The sequence below is a fragment of the Thermobia domestica genome, chromosome 18 (assembly GCF_964235325.1).
Source record: "Thermobia domestica chromosome 18, izTheDome1.hap1.1, whole genome shotgun sequence".
NCBI classification, from domain to species: domain Eukaryota; kingdom Metazoa; phylum Arthropoda; class Insecta; order Zygentoma; family Lepismatidae; genus Thermobia; species Thermobia domestica.
The window spans coordinates 133,684,831-133,712,698 of NC_137471.1; the positions used below are offsets into that span (position 1 = coordinate 133,684,831).

At 37.6% G+C, this 27,868-nt stretch overlaps 1 protein-coding gene across 1 annotated transcript in view; it reads right to left on the minus strand.

Moving 5' to 3' along the window:
- The window catches only part of LOC145675264 (sodium-dependent neutral amino acid transporter B(0)AT2-like), a 244,740-nt gene that overhangs the window by 72,371 nt on the left and 144,501 nt on the right, over positions 1-27,868 (minus strand). The window contains exons 3-7 of the mRNA XM_081745647.1: positions 25,233-25,404; positions 14,886-15,109; positions 10,686-10,769; positions 8,525-8,679; positions 7,049-7,119 (exon numbers count right to left, since the gene is read on the minus strand). Of these exons, the coding sequence (XP_081601773.1) occupies positions 7,049-7,119; positions 8,525-8,679; positions 10,686-10,769; positions 14,886-15,109; positions 25,233-25,404 (706 nt within the window). The remainder of the gene's footprint in view (positions 1-7,048; positions 7,120-8,524; positions 8,680-10,685; positions 10,770-14,885; positions 15,110-25,232; positions 25,405-27,868) is intronic.

The window sequence follows — 27,868 nt, forward strand, 5'->3', positions numbered from 1 at the left end:
TCAGCCAAGGGTAGCTCGTTGCGACACGTATAGACTGGGGCATTTCCTCACCTAAGCCACTATCCGAATGGGTGGCTTCTACCTGCTTACCATACCTCATTAGTTGTTTTGTGTGCTCATCATCATGGCTACTGGGCCTCACGCTTCTAATCTTTCCTTGGGCCCCTCCGCTCCGTCTGCATCTGCCGACAAGCGAAGGGAGAGCTCTAAACGCACAACACGTAATGAAGTTCATCCGAATCATCCTCAGTCACCTAAACCAAAACGCCATCACACTCTCAGCGAATCATCTACTGCATCTGATTCATCTCATCACATGGACGCTCAAACTTCTTTCACTTCTGTTAAACTAGCCATTTCTACATTTCTTCTTACCAACTATGATCCTCAGTATCTTGATCTCAAGAAGTTGTATCATCGCATTGTCAAATACATACCTCGCACGAACATCGCACAAATCATTTACACCCAGAAAGGCATAATAATTAAAACGCCAGACGACCAATTTGCATCTACCCTCCGCAATACTTATTCCTTTGAAATATTTGGTAAAAACGCTTCTATCTCTAAACTCAACACTCCATCAGCCAAGCAACCACCGCCACCACGCAAACAACCTGCTTTGTCAGTTGTCATCCGAGGTGTTGGTCCATCCTTTACAGATGAAGAAATCAGTCAGGAACTTCAGCTTGATGGACATTCTATCATTAAATGTATCCGTATCAAAAACGCACAAGGAAACACTTACATGGTCCGTGTCTTAACCAATTCTCACGACACCATAGACTCTCTTCTCTCAAATGGCGCCTTCATTTACCGCAAACGTCATCGTGTCGAGCCTTCTCGTTCTCCTGCTCCACTTCCTATGCGGTGTGAAAAGTGCCAAGTATATAACGATCATCCGACCGGCGCATGTCCAAACCAACTCAAATGTGGATTCTGCACTGGCCCTCATAGCACCCGCAATTGTTCTAACCTGAAAGAAACTCCTAAATGTTCCACCTGTAATGAAACTGGACATCCTACTTACAGTTACAAATGCAAGGCTAAACCTACTGCGGATCCATTCAAGCCCGAATTAACAGTACCATTAAAACCGCATATCACTCAATCAGCTTCTGTTCCTCAAGATATCTGTCAACCAATTACAATCACTCAATTCTTGTCTTTTCTTACTGTTACTCTCCAAAACATTCATCCGCTACTTCGCAACCATATTCTTTGCCAAGTCCAACAAACTGCCAAAGCCATACTTAACATCAACTTCACTGCTACTTACTCTGGCCAAACTGTCTACTTTCATTCAGATCCGTTGCAAACAGAAGTATAAGTCACTCTCCGACAACATCTGGTTTCTTCACATCATTATGGACATTACTTTTCTGTTTTTGAACATTCGTTCTTTACCTCAACATAAAATCTTATTTGAACAGCTCCTCTTTGAAAAACATGTTGCGTGTTTCGTTTTGAACGAGACACATCTTAAGGCCCACACCCACGTACAGCTGCCAAATTATACTATGCTTCGACATGATAATTTGATACCAGCGAGGAGGGCAAGTGGTGGGGTCGCCATAGGATTTTCACCATCTCTTCCTTTTCGCCGCACTACTCTTCCCATAACTCCACTCCCCGAACATCTAGTTACTACTTTATACTTCAAACAGCTCAACATCACTGTTGCGACCATCTACATCCGTCCTGGACATCCTCTTCCTTATCCGTTCATTCAGTACATTTCAGATAACTATCGTACTTACATCATTCTAGCGGATCTGAATTTTCACAGTCGCACTCCTCGCCAGCAACAGGATTTCCGCAATTACCTTCTAACGCATACTTCAGGACACTTTCTTCCGATACCTAAGCCTACAAGACCTTGTAGTAATACAACACCAGATGTTGTTATCACTTCTCTCAACCTACAAACTCGGTGCACCTTAGATGTCCTGGATCCTCTTGGAAGTGACCATGTGCCAATTCTTCTGACCATTACAAATCCACGTTCTGCTTCTCGCACTACTCCTCCACCCCCACGCTCTTATCTTCTGTTCGACAAAGCAAACTGGAACGGTTACCGCACCTTACTTCAAAACCAATTAGCAAATGTCCCGGATCCCGAAACAGAAGATGACCTTTATATCGCATTAGATACTATTACAGCTTCCATCCACACTGCCTCAGCCCAACATATTCCACATCGGACCGCACATGTTTATAAACCAGCTCTTCCTCCTCAGTATCTTACACTTATCAAACGTTCCCGGGCACATTATCGAGACTTCACTCACACTGGTAACCTTGAGTCCCTTCGTCTCCACCGTCAGTATCAACGCACTGTTCACAACTACCTCGTTGCTTATAAACGTCGTCGTTGGATCACTAGCTGCAATGATCTTTCCACCATCACCCATCCTACCAGGTACTGGAAGCGATTCCACCAACTCACTGGCCGATCATCTCGTACACCGTACCCTCTCTTAGCTGGAGACGAAGCTCTCGCTGACGATACTGCTAAAGCAAATGCTTTTGCCGATTATCTTCAAGGCATTTTCACTCCTCTTGCACCTGTCCCATCAATACGCCGTCATCCAGCAGAAAATCTCAATCTTTCTTCACCCGATCTCCAACCCAATTCCAACCACCATTTACCTGCAAATAATTATCTTACTGCCCCTATTACGGTCGAAGATATCCGCAGTACAGTCGCCAGAAAACGTCAGTCGGCTCCAGGCGCTGATCGTATCTCTTACCGACATATCAAAGAGGCTCCCTATGTTCTTCTCCATTTACTTTCAGTTATTTACACATTTATTTTGCGTACGGCCTACATTCCGACTCACTGGAAATCATCGATCACTCTAATGTTTCCCAAACCAAACAAACCTCCACATGATGTCTCTTCTTACCGGCCTATTCAGCTCACTCTTGTATTCAGCAAAATTCTGGAACGCATCCTTGTCACACGTCTACATCGTCATCTTTCCGATCATAATCTTCTTCCTCTTCCACAAGCTGGCTTTCGACCTTCTTATAGTATCAATGATCAGCTTCTGCGCCTTACCACCCATATCACAATGCAGTTCAACACATCCAAACCTTCCTGCCTTGTCTTATTCGATTTGGAAAAAGCTTTTGATAAGGTGTGGCATCTTGGTCTTGTGTACAAACTCTTCTCTTACCGCCTTCCTCTGTGTTACATCCGTTTCATCTTCCACTTTCTTTCTTGCCGCCTTAGTTATATATCTATCAACAATCACCTCTCGCACCCTATATTTCTCCATTCTGGTGTTCCTCAAGGTTCCTCACTATCTCCGTTATTATATCTGTTATATGTGGCCGACTTTCCTATTTTGCCTAGAAATATCAGTTTATATCAATTTGCGGATGACACAGCCTTTCTCGCCATAGCCAATACTATCCAAGAGATAAATCGAACTCTGCAGATTGCTATTGACACATTTCTCTCATGGTGCAATCACTGGCGACTGACCCTAAATGCTGCTAAAACACAAACCATTATCTTTCTTCCTCCAAACAAACGCTCTCGCGTGTACCGCAACCCTGCTAACTTTCATGTTCATGTCGACAACGTTCCTCTTCAGCCTCAAAACACCGTCACTTATCTTGGTATAGTTTTTGACAGACATCTTAAATGGACTGCTCATCTCAGGTCCATCTGCGCCAAAGCCTATAATCGCCTCAACCTTTTACGCCGTATCACTGGTACTACCTGGGGATTGAACACACATACCTTATTAACTACCTACAAAGTTTTTCTCCGCCCAGTTCTCACCTTCGGTTTTACAGCCTGGATAGCCGCAGCTCCCTCATTTTATACCAGACTTCAAATTCTTGAACGGCACGCCCTCCGATTAGCTTTCCGTATCCGCCTTCCCAGCCCAACTCATGAACTCTATGATCGCACCCCATTTCCCCACATACTCTATCACCTTGAAACCCTACGCCTCCGCTACATTTCAACTCGCTTTCAAACTCATCATCCCCTCCTACTAGACACGATGCATCACTTTGCTTTACACCCGACCGATGTCCTTCTCCGTCATACCCCTCTTTCGCTCCTATTTACCTTGTACCACTTCTTCTTACCACCTGACAGTCCTGACCATCTTTTCATCACAGACTACATCACTGACACGGCATCACCTTGCATTATTCCATCTTATGCACAGTAGTCCTCTTGTTTAACTGGGCTTCCCCTGTCTCCATCAGATCCGGAGTTGCCCCCGGATCAGAAGATAACACACATCTGTCTTGCTAACAAAACCCGTTCCTGTGACGTCTTGTGCACCTCATTACCATTCATTCCCATCCACCTTCAACTATGATTATGGTTAACGGCCATAATGTCCAACCCTTCTCATACTATATGATATACTAGTCTGTTTGCTCTGAAAATGCTCCAATATATTTATGATGATGTAAAATAAAATGTTGAAATAAAGTTTAATAAATCTACGAGTACCCATCCACAATTTTCCAATCCCCATCATTCCTTTACTCCACTTCCCGATATAAAGGGCGGTACCCTTTGGGCGGGAGCTAGTCGTCTACGACTAGCAAAAAAAAAAAAAAAAAAACATATTTTACTGATTGTAGGGACAAGGAAGGAACATGGATAGTATACAACAAATGAGCTCATTGGCCATTCCAACTGGTGTAGTGCTAGCTCAAGCGCCTTTGGTGTACAGGCAGGCCGGTAGCTAGCCCAAAAATTTAGGGAAGGGGCTGAAGTTAGGGGGCCCCAATCCAACTATATTATAGTTCATCACCATATTATAGTTAATTTACAAACCTACCGTGAAAATTTTGGGAGGCCAGCAAAAATTTAGGGGGGCGGCCCCCGTAGATTCCCCTGGATACGGGCCTGTGTACAGGGTCCCGGGCTCGATTTCCAGTAGGACACCATTGCTTGACATTCGAAAGCATTACAAACCATTCAGATTCCAATTTAAACTATATGTCCACGTCTCATAGAGCTTTGATACTGAAGATAGACGGTGAACTTTAACAAATAACACCAAATGAGCTCACTGCTGAGATCACAAATCTTTTGAGACACCACTGAATTAATTGATGCCGCATTCGAATTCTTAGCGCTTGGATTACATATCGCCCCCAGAAAGCAGAAAGGTGCTAAGCGCCAAAATACAAATTTATCAGGAGATGAGTAAAAACGAATGAAACACTAATTAATTCAGATTCTTTCTTTCTTCTAGAATTCAGTTTTCACTGCAGACCTTTCATATTGTCTCCTGCTACTTGTCTCCTTTCTACACAAGATTAAACATGAAATGGGTAGTCAAGATATGCACTTAGTTGGAAATCAAGGAGAATGACGCTTAGCACCTTTTTGTTTTCTGGGGGCGATATATTGTTACAGAAAGAAAGTTGTATATATATTCTACATTAAAAGAAGAAACCGTTTATCATCGGAGAGGGCAGGGAAATTGAGTTTTTAAATAAGAAATCGTTTGAAATTACTCCCTTGCAACTACGAGGGAAAAATGAAATGAAATCTTTGAGTTTTACGTCCCACGGTTATGAAGGTTAGGCTAAAGGAGACGGTGATAATGAGAGATGAGTGAAATGGTGGAATGAAGAAAGTGGGAGGAAACGGGAGTACCCCGAGAAAACCCACGAGCACGGTGTTTGTCCACCACAAAGTTCACTTGGCGGGGGCTGGGATCGAACCCGGGACCCCAAGCACCAGAGGTGAACGCTCTACCACTGAGCCACCGTGCCCCCTACAACTACGAGGGAGGATAAAAAAACTAAGGCCGATACTTCTGGCCGATATTTCTGATATAAACACGCTGCTAAGCAGGGCGCTAAACTAAAAATCAAATCAATATCAAATAAAAAAATGAAAGTACAAATTAGTTGTCAATACGTATTCCCTATGTGCAGTTGGGGAAACTTTTTTCCTATTTCTACAAAATTAATCACTTTGTATCTATTCTTCGTGTATATTTAAATAAAAAACGTTTTAAATATGTTGTAAACATATAATAAACTATTAGGAATGGTCCTCTACGTACTGTGTAGCCTAACAAATTAAAAAGTTTAGCTTATTATCAAGGGCGCCGATTTCTCTGCAAATTTGGGGGGAGCATTCAGATGCAGAAAGCATATATGAGGAATTTAAAACAAATTACATTCAAATTATGCCAAATATTGAAAATTTATAAATACAGTAAGGGGCCTACATGAGATTTGAGAGGCCCAGGTTCCCTCAGCTCCCCCGTAATCAGCGCCCTTGCTTATTATGTGAATCTCATATAGTATGTTTTCTTTTGTTCTGCTTCTATTGTTGAGAGAAAAGATCTAGTTGGTCACTTTGAAGTGATTCGCCAAGATCTCGAATACTATATTCGTGTTCAAACATTTTAGTCTATCGTACTAATTCTCTTACGACATTGTATTTTGCATTAACAATTATATCTTGTTCACCGAAACAAACTGTACTATTAAAACTTACTTTTTAAAATCAAATATACGATCTACATAACAATATGTACTGTATACGTACTGGGTGTTCGGGGTAAATTTGGCAGTTGATCAAACTGTATACGTACTGGGTGTTCGGGGTAAATTTGGCAATTGATCAAACTGTATACGTACTGGGTGTTCGGGGTAAATTTGGCAGTTGATCAAACTGTATACGTACTGGGTGTTCGGGGTAAATTTGGCAGTTGATCAAACTGTATACGTACTGGGTATTCGGGGTAAATTTGACAGTTGATCAAACTGTATACGTACTGGGTGTTCGGGGTAAATTTGGCAGTTGATCAAACTGTATACATACTGGGTGTTCGGGGTAAATTTGGCAGTTGATCAAACTGTATACGAACTGGGTGTTCGGGGTAAATTTGGCAGTTGGTTTTATTGCATGTAGATTTAGGTTATCAGAAGGCATTGCCAGCGTCCTCACATGCTACCTCTCTTTGGTTTTAGATACAGCTGTGAAGTCAAACAGAACTGCTATGGACGAGTGGAAGCCACCAAAACATTGGAAAAGAGTTACCTGCATCATGATGATTCGTGCCGGCCAACAAAATTCTGCAATCAAGACAGTTCCTCTGCGCTCCCTGAACACTGTAAAAGCAATACGAAGTGAAATACAGAAATGCAACAATGACTACGAAGTCGTGGCTGCTATAAAAGCTCACAGAAGACGATTCGATTGCCGCCGCACACAGGAATTCATGCACCAATTGCAAGAGAATATGCTGGAGAATCCAGGAAAGGGGATCCGAGTCCTAGCGGCGGAAATATGTGTCACTCCGTCAACGATGAAGCCGGCTTTGAAATGGAACTTTCGTTATTACTTCTACAAGACGCGTAAAGGCCAACTCTTGACTGAAAAGGCAATTTGTACGGATTAACCAGTCCCAACATGAATTATTACGTGTAGAGCGTGGTGGAGCAAGACATCAACCGCACTGCCTGCCACACAAAGACCCAGCTCATCGACAGGATTCAGGCGGCATTTGCAACTCTCCCTAGGAACATCGTGAAGGCTGCATACTCCAGATTCAGGAGCCGCCTTGAGGCAGTTGTGACCGCAAAGTGTTTTTTTAAATAGCGAATTAGCTTTTTCTTGTTCTCCTTCTACTGACGATTTCCACGAATTCATTACAATTTGTTTTGAAGATGATATTTTCTGTTTTCATCTTTTACGCAAAAGTGTCAAATTTATGTCGGACACCCTGTATATACGTATGTAGAGTAAACAACCCGAAGACTTGTTTGGTTCCCAACTGGATTCCTAGCGACTAGCTATATTATTTGGGCACCGTCAGGAGTACACTTACTCGAGAATTCATGGGGACTTTTCCGCTAGAGGTACTAGAGGGAATGTAGAGTTAGTGGAAAATAATAAGATGATGAATATAGATAGCTTGAAAAGAGGTAATGCAAATACGAGGGATAATCGAAAAAAGATTACATAGCCAATTATGGCTTAGGTGTGAGATATACCTGGAAGATCAACGCACCTGATGATAGAGAGTAAAGTGCGGGACAAGTATAAACGATCAAAAATGCCATTAAAACTAATGGCGTTTATGGTCGTTTATTCTTGTCCCGTACTTTACTTAACAATAGTTCTCGATGTAATCACATCTTTTGTTCAACCGCTAATCACAACAGCAGATAAAGTTTTTTTTGTACCATTTGCAGAGAAGCCCGCGTCAAGTTCTCGTAGCCACCGTGAGGCAGCGGTTTTGACATAATCACATATCAGATAATGGTGGCCAGCTACTGTTTTTTTTTTTTTGAGAACACTGAAAAGGTGAAATTCACTGAGGCTAGGTCAGGACTATAGAAGGGAAACTCTAGTCGTTCTAAGCGTAACGTCAGTGGTTGAAGTACTAGGTCTAATGCTGTGTCTAGCATTGTCATTAAACGATATTGATCCGTCTTTCTTTAAAGGCACAAGAACACTTCCCTACATATTGCTTCGAAATTTAGCCCCCTTCCATACACCTCTACAATCTACCTTTGAATGTCAACAAGTGTAGTATCTCTGGCCCACAGGAACCGCGCTATTGATCTCACTTTACTCTTGACCAATTTTCCAGACAAGTCATCATTTTTAATGTCTGCTTCATGTTGATCACCCGACGTTTTCAAACTTGCACCAAGACAGACATGCTATTAAACTACAAATAAATTTTCGATAAGTTACAGTGAATAACAGAAAAGTTTTATGCTTTGTAACTTTCTCGATGATCCCTCGTAAGCAAGGAGGATATCCAAATACTGATAATTAAACTAATGCTCTTAAAATTCAAATACTTCATAGTTCAAATTTTCGAATCATGGATTACTCAAATATTCGTTATTTAAATATTCGAATAATTGTTCAAATTTTGAAAAGGAATTTTAGAATATTCGAACAATTGTTCAAATACTGAAAACGAATATTAGGATGTTCGAATAATTTTGAAATATTGAAAAGGGAAATTAGAATATACGAACAATTGTTCAAATATTGAAAAAGGAATATTACGATATTCGAACAATTGTTCAAATATTGAAAAAGGATTATTAGGATATTGGAAGAATTGTTCAAATATTGAAAAGGGAAATTAGAATATACGAACAATTGTTCAAATATTGAAAAACAAATATTACGATATTCGAACTATTGTTCAAATATTGAAAAAGGAATATTAGGATATTCGAACAATTGTACGAATATTGAAAAGGAAAATTAGGATATACGAACAATTGTTCAAATATTGAAAAAGAAATATTACGATATTCGAACTATTGTTCAAATATTGAAAAAGGAATATTAGGATATTCGAACAATTGTTCAAATATTGAAAAGGGAAATTAGAATATACGAACAATTGTTCAAATATTGAAAAGGGAAATTAGAATATACGAACAATTGTTCAAATATTGAAAAGGGAAATTAGAATATACGAACAATTGTTCAAATATTGAAAAGGGAAATTAGAATATACGAACAATTGTTCAAATATTGAAAAAGGATTATTAGGATATTGGAACAATTGTTCAAATATTGAAAAGGGAAATTAGAATATACGAACAATTGTTCAAATATGGAAAAAGGAATATTACGATATTCGAACAATTGTTCAAATATTGAAAAAGGATTATTAGGATATTCGAACAATTGTACGAATATTGAAAAGGAAAATTAGAATATACGAACAATTGTTCAAATATTGAAAAAGAAATATTAGGATGTTCGAATAATTGTTCAAATATTGAAAAGGGAAATTAGAATATACGAACAATTGTTCAAATATTGAAAAAGGAATATTACGATATTCGAACAATTGTTCAAATATTGAAAAAGGATTATTAGGATATTCGAACAGTTGTTCAAATATTGAAAAGGGAAATTAGAATATACGAACAATTGTTCAAATATTGAAAAGGGAAATTAGAATATACGAACAATTGTTCAAATATTGAAAAAGGATTATTAGAATATTGGAACAATTGTTCAAATATTGAAAAAGGATTATTAGGATATTGGAACAATTGTTCAAATATTGAAAAGGGAAATTAGAATATACGAACAATTGTTCAAATATTGAAAAAGGAATATTACGATATTCGAACAATTGTTCAAATATTGAAAAAGGACTATTAGGATATTCGAACAATTGTACGAATATTGAAAAGGAAAATTAGGATATACGAACAATTGTTCAAATATTGAAAAAGAAATATTACGATATTCGAACAATTGTTCAAATATTGAAAAGGGAAATTAGAATATACGAACAATTGTTCAAATATTGAAAAAGGAATATTACGATATTCGAACAATTGTTCAAATATTGAAAAAGGATTATTAGGATATTCGAACAATTGTACGAATATTGAAAAGGAAAATTAGGATATACGAACAATTGTTCAAATATTGAAAAAGAAATATTACGATATTCGAACTATTGTTCAAATATTGAAAAAGGAATATTAGGATATTTGAGTAACAGAAGAAAACTTATTCGAATAACTTTAACAGCACTAACTGAAACCTATATACCCATTGAAATACCCATGTTTTGGATAAATATTCGGATATTTATTCGTTGAAATAAATATCCAGGTATTTTTACATCATTATAAAGGGTCTTTTGTATTATTCTTATTATAATTGTTTTTTTACTTACCACACACTCATGAACTGGCGCATAGGAGCCATTTTCGTAATAAGTTTTCGGACACGTGGCCCAGGGCAATTCGGACTGGAAGCTCTGAAACAAAAATGATACAATATGAGTTAAATATTGAGAAACATAATTCATTTATAATTGTGAAACGTAAATTTTACAACTAAATATTTCTGAATTAATCATAACTTATATTGATACTTTAAATTGCTATTCTGCGATTTAAGAAACCTCAAGATTCGTAGACTAAGAAACAACATTTACCTCTGGATTGCATATATTTTTTGCACGTGTAACCCTAGCCAACTGTTTTTAAGTTGGTCACAAGAAAGCGGGTGAGGTTAGATTTACATCGAAGTTGCACCATCCAAGTATGACGTAATGTCACGTGGTATTATCATGGGGCAAAGGTGAAATAAAACGACTCCTGTGAACTACTTTTTAAATAATAGTAATATTTAGTTTGTAATAAACTAAACAATTTTAACATACAGTTATTAAAACTAAATAATAATGCTATTTAAAAAGTAGTTAACAGCAAACGAAAACAACACAATACGTAACCAAGTGCAGTTGAGATCGTTTTTCTAGTCGCTGCCTTAACTTAGATTTTAGGGAAATTGTTATTCTGGCAACACTGTAATTTCTATGGATGGCAACTCTGCAAATTCTTCAGGTTCATATTTTCTGTTGTAGAACAACATTATCTATGATTGTGGTAAGCTGCATATCATTATATCCTTTCACTTATGAATAAACAAGCAAAAGAAACTTGTAAATTTTGTATTATTTTTAGTAAGGCAGGCTCTTAACATGGTGATTTGAGAGCGCGCGCTGGGTGTCTTAAGGGGTAACACGTCTCGATCGGACATACCGTTGAGGAATAATCACCGAAAAAGAGAATGCTCATAGACTTAACCTTGAAAAAGCATTTGGTGTGCTAATTCTCATTATAAACAATGAAAAATATAATTTTCAGCATTAGAAATAGAGTGAAGTCCTTTTCGTTGTATCCATCGAACACTATTTTACAAAACCATTATCCTTTTCGGTGATTACCAAATTGAAACATTTGCATGTCGTGTTCGTTCACGAAAACAATTGATGCACTAAAAAAAATCTATGAATAATTAATAAAAGTCGGGCGCTTCGCTCCAAATTTGCAACTATTGCATACTTAGTTTATGATGATACTTTCAATTGCTATTCTGCAACTTAAGAACCATAAGATTGGTAGCCGAAGGAACAAAGCTTGCTTCTGGATCTTAACCTTTATGAGGTTTATCCAGCCAGGATTGTTATAACCTTCTTTACTTACGCGATACTTACTAAATAGGAATCATATTAATGGAAGAACAAATGACAATAAATATTACAGGTCTAAAGCCAAAAGTAAGAAATCTGATTTAGTTTTCAAACACAGGATCTACGTACAGTACTTTCCTGCAAGTTAGCCTACATTGTAGACACATACTGTTTTTGTAGGATGCCTCACTCTAAAACCACTAAATCAAGCTTGAGCCACAAAAATAAAGGTCAGAGCTTCAATAAAATTTTGAGATTTCAAACCTTTGGGAAGTTAACTCTTAATATTCGATATTTGGCGTTGGCGCCTGCTAACAGGAATTATTTTCATGTTGATTAGAGGACTAAGCTGATAATTTAATATTTTATTTCTTTTTCACTTTACAGCAGAGCACGTATACGAGTAAAAAGAGTAAACCCAGGAAGTCGCTCACTGATTCACATAACACCAGATCAGTGATGCCAACCCGTGGGGAAAATCTCATATTGTGGGATTTTTTGACAATAATTTCTCGAAATGGGATAAAGGGAATTTTTGTAAAAATTAGCAGGATTTATGGGATTTTCCATATATATATTTCATTGACGATAAGAAAATTGTTTATGAGCAGAAAGTAGACATATGGGCCTCCAATAAACTTGAAATTAACGCTAATTGTCAAATTGTGTTACTATAAAATAATGTTAGTGTTAAAGTGATTTATGCAGTGACCTTTGAATCTCGAAAACCAAGTACCAATGAACGTTCATTGCACTCTGGAGTTAAAAGAAAAAAGAAACAAGAGAGAGAGATGAAAGAAAGAACATAATTAACGGCAGGAACTAAAACGACAAACGTCCAACTTCCAAATTGTTCCATATGAAGTGACTGAAGAATGAAGTTTATCTAGTATTATTACGTTCAAGGGAAAATGATGGCACAAAACGTGATGGAAATACTAAACTGACAGCAAAATGCACCTATTTTCATCGACGTTTTCAATATTGTCTCTTTCAGTTAAGCTGTTTGATTAATCGGGATTTTTGAATAATTCACTCATATGTGTATGAACAAAATTACTGATATACACTGATTCCATTGTCCATGTTCAAGTTCAGAAAATTTTGTTATTAGTAGAGCGTGGGAAATTCCAGTTCAAAATGATAATTTCTGCCTCCCGAGATGAGATTTTATAACGTTTCAGGTTGCCATCACTGCACCAGGTCTACCCAAAGCTATTAGGCGTAGATTTGGCATAAATATGGTCCTTACATCCTAGACTTGCAGATAAGACGGGATTATGTAGAATGCAACGCCTAATTGAACTAGGGAACTTAAACACTTGAACATGTTTTGTAAGTTTGCCAGACTTCTGAAACTATTAGGCATGTAAGTTTAAAATTTTTAATAAATATTTAAGATTTTTATCTTTTAGGGCTAGTTTCCTTTTGTACACAATAGATATGAATAATACAAATAAGTTTCTCTAAATAACAGTAATTTGTTGTTGAATTATAGGTGTTCACTGACCATGCGTCTTAGGGTGTGTTGGAATAGGTGCTTCTCAACAACCAGGCATCTTGGAGAGAGAAATGAGAACTCTCAATGACCAGGCGTCTTAGAGATGGCGTTGAGGAGCTCTCAATGACCAGGCGTCTTAGAGAGAGCGTTGAGGAGATCTCAATGACCAGGCGTCTTAGAAATGGTGTTGAGGAGATCTCAATGACCAGGCGTCTTAGAGATGGCGTTGAGGAGCTCTCAATGACCAGGCGTCTCAGAGAGGGCGTTGAGGAGATCTCAATGACCAGGCGTCTTAGAAAGTTAATAGTTTGATCAGTCGATGAAGATTGGTGCTTCTGTGGTGTCGTTATCACCCTTTTATACATAAATGTTGCTGACTGCTTTAATTTTCTTCACTTGCCGATCGTTGGCGATAGTTAACGACGTTTTCTTAGTGGCTGTCGGCCGAAGTGTGTTTACAGCGAGCACGTCGTGTAGAAACACGTGGACCTTACAGTATTTTCCTTGTTCCTCAGGTTGTAGATAAGAAGGAATTTTGCAAAATGCTGTTCTTGAGAGAAAAAGGACCTCGACTTTGTTAACGTTTACAAGGTTTCCGAAACAATTGGACATAGAACGTTGGAACTCTGTGCGAATGTTTTCATTCAAAAAGAAGTTTCACGAAATAAGACCCCTAAAGAGAAGAATGAGTGCTTGAAATGTTGTGCTGGTAGAAACCAGATATGATTGCTTGATGGAAAGTTTTAGTGCTGTTTTGAGCAGAATTCCTAGTACATTTATTCATATTTTAAAAGTCTTTACTCCAACGCTTTTCTTTCTTCTTTTGCTTTTTTCCATCATATTATTGAGCATAACTCTTCCAGAATACAATTTATTTTCAACCAATGTTGTGGGCAGTTTATTTGCCCCTACTTTCTCATTACACTTCCGTCGAACACAGATAATGAAATGGCCAATAAATAAAAGTAATTTATCAACTGTTTAAATGGTTAATTTGACTACAATTAGAGTCGTTTGATTTACCTTGGCACACTTCCCGCCAGTGTACTTGGTTGGCCTGTAAAGTACTGTCTGCTAGCACTCACGTGAATGCTTTAATCCAATAGCCGTCTTATTGGCTTTGTGTTAGTTGTGACGTTAGTAGTCAGCCAGCCGATCAACTGATGTGATTGCTATTTGGCGGGAATTTGAAGTGCTTAGGTGGCACACACGAACAATTGTGTTACAGTGAGTTGTGAGTGGTGTGGCATTATGCTGTTTCCTAGCGTATTGTAACTCGCAACGTGGCAAGAACGCGTTGCAGAGAGATCCACTCTTTAGGCGGGAACCGTGCCAAGGTAAAACAAACGTACTTTAACAACGGAATGAGGCCTTTGTTTTTGAAGATGATTTACCTGGACGAAGTAGAAGAGGCACCAGGCAATAATGGTGTTGTAGTAGAGTGCCACATTGAAAGAGACGACGGCACTGCTTATGCCAATTCCACCCAAATATGGTGACACTTGGTTCCATACTCCAATAGCTCCTTTCCTCAAGCGCTGCCCAATCGCCAACTCCAGATAGAAGATTGGAATGCCTTCGATCGCCAGCATCACAAAATATGGAATAAGAAACGCTCCTGCAATAAATTGACAAGAAAATCTCTAGTAAATTAACATTATTTAACACTTATCTCTTCGAATTATTATTTCCACATTTATTTGTGATTACCATAGTGCACTTAAAAATTCTTCATTCATGCACAGCAAAAATGAGGTGTTGAAACAACACAAAATAACTACCACTCTACCACTTGTGTGTCAATTCAACACCAAGCACATCGCCTTAGAGGATATCAAAAATACGTCGTTACTGGCTGTGAGTATTTGTATTGTTTTTTATTGGCTGGTACGAGCAAAGATTTGCAAAATATATTTCACATTTGTGGCAAGTAACTAAACACATTCTGTTTTCTGTAATTAGTCACAATAATATTTTTGTAAACCTTTGAATCATCTGATAACAGTTACACAGAGAGCAGTGGTTCCATCTGTTTTCTTTATCTGTTATTCTTGTGTCTTAGCACATATGAACAGAAGATGACAGAACTGTTGCCTATAAAACTATTGTCAGACGATGCATAGGTTTACAACAATATTATTGTGACCAATTACAGAAAACATAGAACATTATTCGTTACTTGACACAAGTGCCAAATATACTTCGCAAAGCCTTGCTTATATTAAACGATAAATACCAATAAAAATTCTCCCAGGTAGTAAAGAGTTATATGTGATATGCCCGGAAGGCGATGTGCTTGCTACTGAATTAACACACAACTAACACGCTAAAGTGGTAGCCATTTTGTGTTATTTCAACACCTCATTTTTTACAGCGTGGATCAATATTTGTGACAATTACGAAACCATATCTACAGAGAATCAGTATGAGCCGATTCGATTAATATTCCTTTTCTTATCAAGGCCCATACGTTACATCAAAACGCATAGAAATTTTTTCCCTTTAGTACGAGAATGATTCAGAAAGTAATGCCTCCAAGCCCACTACTTAACCAATAGTATTGCAAGTATTTGAACTGTTTACTATTAATGCGCTGATGTTTATTCTATACAGTGTCACTTGTTTCTACTTTCTATCTCTTTTCGTTCCCGAGTAATAGAGCAATCCATGGCATCCGATGACGTTCGGTTGAAACAGCGGGCTGTTATTGAATTTCTGACTGCGGGTGGTTATGAGCCCAGGAACATTCATAGTCGGCTACGATTCATGAATATACCTTTACGACCCGGAAACGAAGCGACAGTCGACGGAGTACCGCCAAACGTTCTCTCTTCCGGCAAAAAATCAAAGTTGTCCCATCTGCTAGCAAAGTGTTGTTGACATTCTGCCTCATCCTACCTATAGTCCTTATCTTGCACCCTGTAACTTTTGGCTCTTTCTCAAAGCTTAAGGATCACATTAAGAGCTAAACGCTAAAGTTGTGACGCGGAGTGGAAGCAGAAGTTCAGTAATGATGTAACCAGCAGCTACCACAATTCTTAGCCGACGGCATGAAAAACCTTGTTTCACGTTGGTGTAGGTGTGTTGTCCGTAATGGGGACTATGTTGAAAAATGATACCATCATTTGTAGCTGACATTGCAAGCTTTCCAGTAATACCTGTATCGGTGCTATCTGTCAAACACAAATAAAGGTATCACCTTGGAGGGATTACTTTCTGAATCATCCTCGTATATATCAGATAGTGAAAAAGTAGTGAGCCTTTTGCGCACGAGATGGCATCAGTGTTCTAAATCTTAGAAATGTGAGTAGCAGCGGGTCAGGTCTAACGTTATTTAAGGGCCAACAGTTGAAGCTAGTAGATATTGCAAAAAAAAAAAAAAAAGTTAAGGAATTCTTATAATCAGACATAAGGTATTGCGCCATGAACATGAGTGAACTTGCTGACGAACTATGCTATAGTTTACAATTTTATTTCAATAAGGACGCAAATGCTGCGTTTAGAAAAAGCATTTGATAAGGTATGGCACTATGGCTTGCTGCGCAAACTACAGTCACTCCAACTACCCACTTGTTACATCCGTCTCATTTACTCTTTTCTAAGTAATCGAATAGCGTATGTTTCAATAGGAAGTGCCCTCTCTAGACCTATTTTTCCTCATACAGGCGTACCTCAGGGTTCCGCACTTAGCCCATTATTATATATCTTATATGCCTCAGATATGCCTAGACCACCGCCTAATGTCTATATTTTCCAATATGCTGACGACACAGCATTTTTATCACTTGGGAAAACTATGCTTCAGATCAGCAGAAGCCTACAATTGACACTCGACAATTTTCTTATCTGGTGCAGGAAGTGGAAATTAACTGTAAATTCGGAGAAAACACAAGCCCTTGTTTTCCTTGCACCTAAACGTAGAACTAAAGTACTCCGAAATCCTACTAATCTTTGTGTATCGGTTGACGGGCATTTTCTTTGACCAACCGCCTCTGCGACATATCTTGGTGTGGTATTCGATACCAAACTCACCTGGAAACCTCACTTTAAGAAACTGGCGCAAAAAGTATCAAGTCGATTAAATCTTCTACGCCGCCTTACGGGCACGACCTGGGGACTAAGTGCGGATGTCTTACTAAAAACATACAAAGTTTTTCTTCGACCTCTTCTCACATTTGGTCACATTGCCTGGTGTCATGCTTCACCTCAACTGTACGAGAAGTTAGCAATTATGGAACGCCATGTTATTCGCCTGGCATATCGGATTCGACTACCATATCCAAATTACATGACCTACGAACATATAGACTTTCCAACTATTTTCGAACATCTTGCTACACTTCGGACAAGATACATTCAATCCCGCGTTACAAATGCTCATCCACTGTATCTTGATACGTTAAGAGTTGATGCCCGTACAGATGCTCCATCTCGATATAAGCACTCACCGCTCAACATCCTCACCACACTATATGTTCAGACAACTAATTTGGACGCCGCAGAGAGAGCAATATTTGGCATTTACATCGTCAGAGATCATCTACCTCATATTTTTCCATTTTAGCACATGTTCTTCACTCATCACTAACATTGGGCTATCATTACGTCTTACATCAGTCTCGAGTCGCCCCGAGACAGAAGATCTAACCTTCATGTGTCTCAACTAATGTTCCCAATGTGATTGTGACATCAATGCACTTCATATCATTATCATACTTGTTTATATATGATATATCCAATTACGTTTATTCTTTAATTATATATATATTTGTATATTTGCACCATTAATATGATACCTTGCACTATATTACATATTGTTCATTTCTCCAGACTAATTTTACGTTTTTTTCTTTTTTTCAATTTCTTGTTTGTTTTGCACTGCACTTAGACCACCTAATGTAAATGTATTAGCACCACCAACGTGTTTTTTTGAAAACCTTCGCCAACGAGAGGGCATAACCCTCTAATGGCTGGGGTTAGATTGTTTTAATATGAAACCAAATATGATGGAATAAACAGAATAGATGATTAAAGAAATTTCACAAACCTAATCCCTTACCTTAAAAAAAAAAAAAAAAAAAAAAGCAAATGCTGCGCAAGTCCTGAAGAAACTTGTGCTGCTTATGGGCAAGGTACGTTACGAAAAGCAACAACCAAGATGATTCATTTTTTTCGTTCTGGAAATACGACATCCAAAATGCTCCTCGCAATGGGTGACCAATCATAGCCAAAGTGGGTGTTATTCTGTCAAAAGTCAAGCAAGACTGACGTGTAAACGGTCAAAACATCTCCAATGACATAAACATTCGTTTTCAAACTGTTAAATCTTTTTTTGGAGAAAATTGGACACAAAAAGAAGCTCGAGATTTCGGTGTCTCTTAATCTGACTCAATAACAGTTACTCGATCGAATTTCTATCAACGAATCTGTACTAAAATGTAACGAACTCGAGTCATTTTTGTACTGTAGTGGATAACCTATGACAATAATGTGGGGAAAAGATCGTAGTCGAAGCGAGCAGAAGCTCTACAGTCTGTGGTAAAGCACACACTGATGCCCAGGAACGTTATGCTATGGGCTTAGTGATATTAAAAGAGCATTGTGCATCACGAGTTCCTGCCAGCGGGCAGAACGATGGACTCGGAACTGTAATGTTGACAATTAGTGGGAGTGCACCTAGTAAACAAAAAAGAACAGCCGAAATTGGTTGATTGAAAAGTGTCGAATACAACATTGACAACGCCAGACCGCATACATCTTTAACGATTTGTCAGAAATTGGGAGAACTTGACTGGAAGATTTCAATGTCTCCACTATAGCTTGGACCTGGCACCGTCAGACCAGTGGCATGAGTAAGGGCTCGAGGGCCACCCCGCAGACTACGTGGAGTGGGGCCTCTTCTCTACGTTCTACTTCACGATTTGGGGCCCCATGGTGGCTTGAGGGCCCCCGCAATGCAGGGTCTGCGGGGCCCTTATTTATGCCGTTGCGTCAGACTATTATCTGTTTCGGTCTCTTCAGAACTTCCTGAATAGTGTTACGTTCGTGTCAAAAGAGCCTTGTGGAGACCCCGTGTCACTTTTTTTTTTACCAGAAATTAAATAACTTCTTTACTCTGGTGTTGCCGTGAAAATGGCCGAAGGTTGTCGATCAAAATGGTGCAAATGTGGTTTTAATAATATTCTATCAAATCACAATAAATGCATTCTTAATCTTGATGTTCAAAGGCTCAATACCTTCTATTTTTTTTTTTTTTTGAGTTTAAGGTCCTACGAGGTAATGAAGAGATGGATGGTAACGGAGGAATGAATAAAGTAGAAGAAAACAGGAGAACCCTAAGAAAACCTTTGAACACGGTGTTTGTCCGCTTTCCATATTTCTAGAAAACGAGATTCTTTATGAAAATGTACAATATATTCATAGTTATACATTTGCTTCTTAGGTCGCGATGGTTCAGTAGTAGAGAGTTCACTTCTTGTGCATGGGTTCCTTGGTTCAATCTCAGCTTGCGCCAAGTGAGCTTTGTGGTGGATAAACACCATGTGCATGGATGTTTTCGGGGTTCTCCTATTTTCTTCTACTTTCTTCATTCCACCATTTCCTTCATTTCCCATCATCACGGTCTTTTTTAGCCTAGCTGCATAAGTGTGGGACGTAAAACTTCAAGATTTTATTTCACTTTTTACTTGCTTCTTACATATCAGATTTAATTAAATAACGGTCAATACTAATCAAAAGTGAGTGATAGAGAGTAGATTACTCTTAGTTGTTCAGTATCGATGATTAGTAGAAGCAAGATTCAATTAAATATTGCTTGAATAGTATTATTAACTTATGTTTTGGAGGATAACTGGGATATTTGTAGTTTCGAACAATTCCTGTTTGGGGGTGGAGGTTAGCTGATGTAAATCTTGGACTCTCCCAGATAAAAAAGAAATCCAGGGACTCACGAGATGAAATCTCTCCCAGGACAAAACCTCGCCTAGTCAGGGCCTCACGGGATGAAATCTCGCCTAGGACAAAACCTCGCTTGGTCAGGGCCTCATGGGATGAAATCTCGCCTAGGACAAAACCTTGCTTGGTCAGGGCCTCATGGGATGAAATCTCGCCTAGGACAAAACCTTGCTTGGTCAGGGCCTCATGGGATGAAATCTCACCTAGGACAAAACCTCGCTTGGTCAGGGCCTCATGGGATGAAATCTCACCTAGGACAAAACCTCGCTTGGTCAGGGCCTCACGGGATGAAATTTTGCATACGACAAAACCTCGTGTAATCAGGGCCCCACGAGATGAAATCTTGCCTACGACAAAACCTCGTTTGGTCATGGCCTCATGAGATGAAATCTTGCCTAGGACAAAACATTGCTTGGTCAGGGCCTCATGGGATGAAATCTCGCCTAGGCCAAAATCTCGCCTGGTCATGGCCTCATGAGATGAAATCTCGCCTAGGACAAAAACTAGCTTGGTCAGGGCCTGACGGGATGAAATCTCGCCTAGGACAAAACAAGAACGTCTGGAAGCCCTCTGCATATACCAAGCATCCTTTTACAGGTCATGATATGCACGATGTTCTTGCAAGCCATACATATAATGATAACAATGCTCTTATAAAATTTCAAAACCACAGACGGAAGCTATTTAAGATTTAATCCATTTTATCATATAGTCTAGGGTAGTTTGAGCTTTACAGTGAAAAACATATTACAATTTGATGTTTTAAAACCTGTTAAAGTGTCAAACTAATATTGCATGAACCATTATCAATTAAGCAATCCTTAAAGACTACATTATTTCAAAATTTCTGGCTAAAAAGCACTTTCCATCGCGACAAATTGAATAAGGTGGATTTTTAGTGCTAGTTCTCTCTCCCTCTCCAGAGTCTGAGATGACTTGGGAGGTCCGTTGCCTGGAGACGGTTAAGAGAAACGCTGGAGACGAATATAAATCACCTGTCACTGACGAGATATGGAGCTTACACACGGAAGTCTGTTGCCGACCTACATAAGGAGGAGAAGCATTTCATGTAACAAGCTGTGCTGCTAATGACTGAAACGCGAGAGACACAGATGCTTCATCATAATTTGAGACACTGATTTCCGTCATTCAAATATATTAAGAGTTTATGTAAATAATTTGTCTATATTTAATACGCTATAAATTTACTGAGCAAGAAAAATACCTGAAACGTTAACAGTGTTGGCGAATACCAGTGCTATTTTTGTTTATTAGCTCATGCCTTTATACGGGAAATTATTTCTCAAGTTTCTTTGAAATGAACGAGAGTTTTAGTGATTTAATTTAAATGATTTTCTCTTCAAATTTATTAAAAAATAATTTTGTTATATGAAATGTTAAAAATTAATAATCAAATTTAATCTAACAATGTACGAAATATTAAATTTATATAGTAAGACTTTTGTTAAATTTATATGTAGATCATGCAAATTTATTTTGAAAAAGCAAAAAAAATCATACATCAAGTAGAAAGATAAAAAAACTAATTCTCCATATAAAACGATAGGATAAAAATAGTGTAGATAATCAATATCGGTTTGGGTACAAAACCTTGCGGCCGACATTTTGCAGGCAGAATCTCGCAGATCACAGTCTCATCAAGCTGTAAGATTCAAAACCCTGCGGTACAAAATCCCGCCTGGCCAAAATCTCACCGTCCTAAATCTCGCCTGTTTAGGGCCTCACGGGATGAAATCTCGTTTAGGACAAAATCTCACCTCGTTAGGTTCTCACTTTATGTAATCCTGAATAGGACAAAATCTCGCCTGGTCTTGGCCTCACAGGATGAAATCTCGCCTGGTCAGGGCATCACGGGATGAAATCTCGCCTAGAAAAAACCTCACCCTTCAAAATCTCGCGGGATAAACTCTTGTCACACTGATTTCTTTAGCATAGAATATTTAAAGTATAGGCCTAATTGTATATACTGTATATCACCCTATACTAAAAAAAAAAAAAAACTATATAAACAGTGAAACTTCCATTAACGGACACCTCCATAATATGGACATGTTTTTTTTTTTTTTTGTTCCGACAAAAATGTGTGTATTATAGGACAGATCCCTCTACTTCACGGACACTTTCAAATACGGAAACGGCAGCCTTCTTTCCCCCGACATATTAGTTACGTCTTCATAACGGACAGGAACTATTTTCAATTCAAATGTATTCACCACAGAAAATCTACAATTTGAAAATAAATTTAAGTACGATAGACATAAAATTTATTCCAAGTGACATAGCTGTTTTCTTGCGTGATGAGAGATGCTGTACTTTGATCTTAGCTTGCCTGGAGCTCTGTGAGAACTCAACCCTTCTCTGTGCTTGTCTGGAGCACTGAGAGTTCCTAACCGCAATCATCTAGCTTGCCTGGAGCTTTGTGGGTTTCCTTGCCCTCTTATGAAGCTCGTATGAAGCTCTGTAGGACCTCATCCTCTCGTTGCTTGCCTGGAACACTAAGAATTCCTAAACCATTACCACTTAGCTTGCCTGGAGCTCTGTGGTATCCTTCCTTTGGCTTTCTGTGCTTTGGAACACCTATTTACTCAGACAAACTATATAGAGAATTTTGTGTCGGTCTTCGGACCACATAGTGACTTTGTGTGTTATATTTGTACATAAGAAACATTTTATAATTAAAAGTTGCGGGAGAAAACCGAATTCCGTTTGCTTTACCATCATATTAAGGTAATTTTACAATATTTTATAGCTTTTGTATTTTTCTGCTTTCTTGGGGATACGGCTATTATTTGTAGGTGAAACAACATTGAAAGAACACATTTACGAATAAGAAAACCGCGTGGTTTTACCTCTAGCTGATAGCCCAATCCATACAGATTTCTTAAAGGCAAAAAAAAAAAAAAAAAAAAAAAAGATAGGATGTATAACTGTGTGTAAAACCCGAACACTTATTATTAATAGGTATTAATAGGTAGGTTTGTATTATTAATAGGTCAGATTTAATCTTTAAGTTACACGTCGTTCCGAAGCTAGGAGGGGCAGCATTCTTAAACTTATTATACAAGGAAAAGCAATTAAAATTAACATTAAACACAAATCAAAATGAACAATGTATTGAAACAAATAATAACATGCTTATTAAACAAAGCTTTTACGGCAAAATTTGTGTGTGTGTTAAATGCAATTGGTTTTAGTATTTAAAGCAATATATATATATAGGTAATTGTGTTTAAAAAAATGATAATTTTCAGGAGATAAAAACCTGAGCTAAGTTGTTCATTAGGCTATGACTAATCCAAAGGTTATAGCAACAAAGTACGTTTTAAAAATTAAATAATTCTTTGATATAGTGTTTTAGTATATACGGGGAGTGATCGGAAAATAAGGTTATAAAGCCTGCAGTGAAACATGTATACATTATTTCATACACCTAATACAGTAACAGATAGTACATACATTAGGTTATTTTTCGACATAGTCTTCATATCAGTTGGGGAACTTGTCGCATCGTTTCAATATTTTCCCCTGGTAAAAATCCTGTTCATGAGTGTTCTGCCACGTTGTCACGAAGAGGTCCAGGCTGTAGAGAGGGTGATCGATGATGTCCCAGCAAAACTGCTTCAACAGCATAGTGGTCTTCTGGACTGCCGGCTACTGCGCTCCTCGGCGGCGACATTTTTTCTACCAGCCGATTACTTTCGACACCATTCTGCGATATGCTGACGTGGGCATTACGATCTCTCTCTAAACTTCTACCAGTTGCTGCTAAACTTCAGCAGTTACATGTTTCTTGCACAGAAATAGAATAACTGAACGGATTTCTTCGCGAGACCAGTTTTTCAAATGAGTCGCCATTTGTGTTTACCTATAACTAGCACCGTAGATGGTTGTGGCTGAAACTCTGCACAGTTGCCAACTGCATGTATTAAATTATCGCACACTTTTCATTCCTCTATAACAGACAAAACTCCTGAAATATCAGCCTTCTAACCTTAGTTTCCGATCCTCTCTCGTAGTTATATATATATATATATATATATATATATATATATATATATATATATATATATATATATATATATATATATAGGGTGTTTCAAAACAACAAAGACAAAGTTTGGGAGGTGATTCCTGACACCAAAATAAGACGAAAACTATAGACCAACCTGAGTGCACAAATGCTTCCTCTCGGAGTTATAGGCTGCCGAAACCTTGAAACAATGAACTTTAAAGGTTCATAGCTCCAAAACTATATGAACTACCGTAGTTGGGCCAAGACTTCGCTTAGAAACTAATATGTGCGCTATCCAAAAATACATGTTTCAGAATCCTAAGGTACTCACGCAACATTTTTTATAGAGGCAGTTTGGCTACAGACATATAATTTGAAGTACTCACCAATTACCTCTATAAAAATCGTTGCGGAAGTAGTGCAGGATACTGAAACATGGATAGGGCACATATGAGTTCCTAAGTGAAATCTTGACCTGACTACGGTAGGTTCCATAGTATTAGAGCTACGAAACTTTAAACTTCATTTTTTCATATTTTCGGCAGCCTATATCTCCGAAAGGAAGCATTTGTGCACCCAAGTTGGTCTATACTTTTCGTCTTATCTTGGTGTCAGGAATCACTTCTCAAACGCTGTTGGTGTTGCTTTGAAACACCATATATATAGGCCTATGTGTGTGTGTGTGTGTGTGTGTAATATGTTAGTATTTTTATCATTATATAACTAAGAAAAATACGATACATATTTTGCTTACCTCCGCCATTCTTTTGAGCTAAATAAGGAAATCTCCAGACATTGCCAAGACCTACTGCATAGCCAATGGTGGCGAGGAGGAACGTCAATTTACTATCCCATGATTCCCTTTCATCTTCTCCGGTCTCTGGTCGAAACTGCTTGTCATCTTGAGGAATTTTCTCTCGTAGAGGCTGCAAACAAAAAACGCTCAATAAAAGTATTCCATTAATTCACTACTGAAACTAATATCAATTTTATAAATTACAAATCATTACGGACAAAGTTACTTAAAGACACGTTAAAGTTAACTTTTGCAACACATTTCTATCTTTTCCGTTGTGTTTTGGATCTCAAACTGAGACTGAGGACAATTTAATCCTCATACGAGAGCGTGCCACGTTAAGTATTCTTCATTAGGATTGCCCATGAGAGAAGAGATTTTGTTGTCTGGACTCGAACATATGTTCAGTGTTGCCAGATCTGAAGGTTAAAAAGTGGCGTGGTTGTGCTCCAAAAGTACAGGAATTGAACAATTTGTAGCCTAAACATAAGAATGAATTATTTTGCAACTATATACTTTTACTAACCGCAACAGTCCAAAATTGCGATAGCCGCTTGACCGTCGTCAACCGAGAATTCTCACGTATTATATATATACACACAATACTTGAGATTTCTCGGTTGACGACGGTGAGGCGGCGACCGTAATTTTGGGCTGTTGGCTGCGGTGTGTTGGAGTAATCTCCATACTGCGTTACAAGCAGTAGAATTGCAATGTATAACGAACTAGGAAGCCAGAAATAGTTAAAATGCTCGATCTTTCTGGTTTCTAAGGAGTCATGTTTGCTTAAGTCAATTTTGTTTACTCTGAAATACTCTATACAACGTTTACAGTATGTCTTCACTATTATTTCCCACTTCTTTAGTTCATTTGCTAAATTCTTTGTCTGGCAGCCGAGCCACAAATTTTGAAAGTTTCTATTGAAACTCCACTTATTCATTATATTAACATGTATAATACAATAACACAATTAAATTTGCGATGTTCACGTTTACACAGCTCTCTGTAATAGGTCTATTCATCAACGTGTAAGGGTCTGTCCTGGTTCGTATTTTAGTAATCTTCAAAATAATTCAAAACGTTTTAACACTTTCTTAGCTGGTTTTTAATACTAAACCATGAGAAGCGTACATAATCAACTTTCTGCATATACAACAAGATGTCTACATCTTTATACATACACTTATCTTCTCGACAAAACGTCTAAGTACATGTACATTTATTTACGACGTTGCTATAGTAACAACTCTCTTTTTAGTTACCGATTACAAAAAATAATATCTCGAAATCTCTATATGTCCTTCTTTTCTTTATACACAATACTGCTCAAATAATTCGCCTCTGATCCCTTTCTGTAAATTGGCACAGATTGTTAATATTACATACAACGTTATCGTTGTAGATGTCGCTCGGACGGGACTTCCATAATAGTTCTACTATGAAGGAAAGAACCCTGGGTTAAAATATCATGAAACATTTACCTTTTGAATAGCCCTCGTATATTTAATATCACCTTTAATACACATATTCTACTTTTCCATTTATATATAATATATTATAACACACATTTTTATATTTGTCAATATATTTCAATATTAATAACGACGAATTACAATTATCATGAATAAGGCTATTCAAAAATTAAACCTAACTGACAGTTTCCTTCTATGGTATAAATTAACTATTCCTTCATATACAAACAACATTATTTACAAACAAAGATCTTCGTAATATTAAATATTAGCAGGGTCAGAAGGCAACAAAATTAGAATATATAAACACATTGAAGATTATCATTTAATACATTAAGAAACTTTGAAAAATTAAGAGATTCGATATTCATTATTCTTATTCTTTCCATATAATAAGGTGCATCTATTTTATATAAGTCTGTCATTACCTTCATAAGTTTACATTAAAATTATGATCTTTTATTTTTAAATATCTATAATATTCATATGAAATTCGAATAGAATAAAAACGCGAAAACGAGAATAGCTTAAATATATGTTTCTTGGAGAAAACATAAATTGTCAAACTCAGTATATTCTTGTATTACAATAAAGCTTTTAGATAATTTCTTAGCATGAAACACAAATTAACATTTCCTCAATTAATGCTATAAAAGGAAATTGCAACAAAACTATAAGGAACAAATCAATAGTATTTTCAGTTAATTGCCATAAATTAATTTTATCACTTTCTTAACTGATCTCATTATTGCATATGTTTTCAACATAGATTTTAATAATAAATAAACTGAAGAACATATTAACCATAGACGCAAGCAAAGGTCAATTTAATACAAATCTGTCGGACGCCTTTTTGACAGTTCAAGTTATACGTTCGAAGGGCTCATTTAAGCAACATTGTATGGCACAATCTTGTGTACGTTCTTGTCTTTCATAGGATGATACCATATTTTGACTCCTATTTACAGAAATCCTGCCATCTGCAAATTGATTTTGTGAAGATCGGCGATAATTATTACTTCTACTGAAATTCCTGTTGTTATTTCTAAAATTACTAGCTCCATTTCTATAATTAGGTTGCGTTTTATTTCCGGTACCATTATAACTACTCATTCTATTATT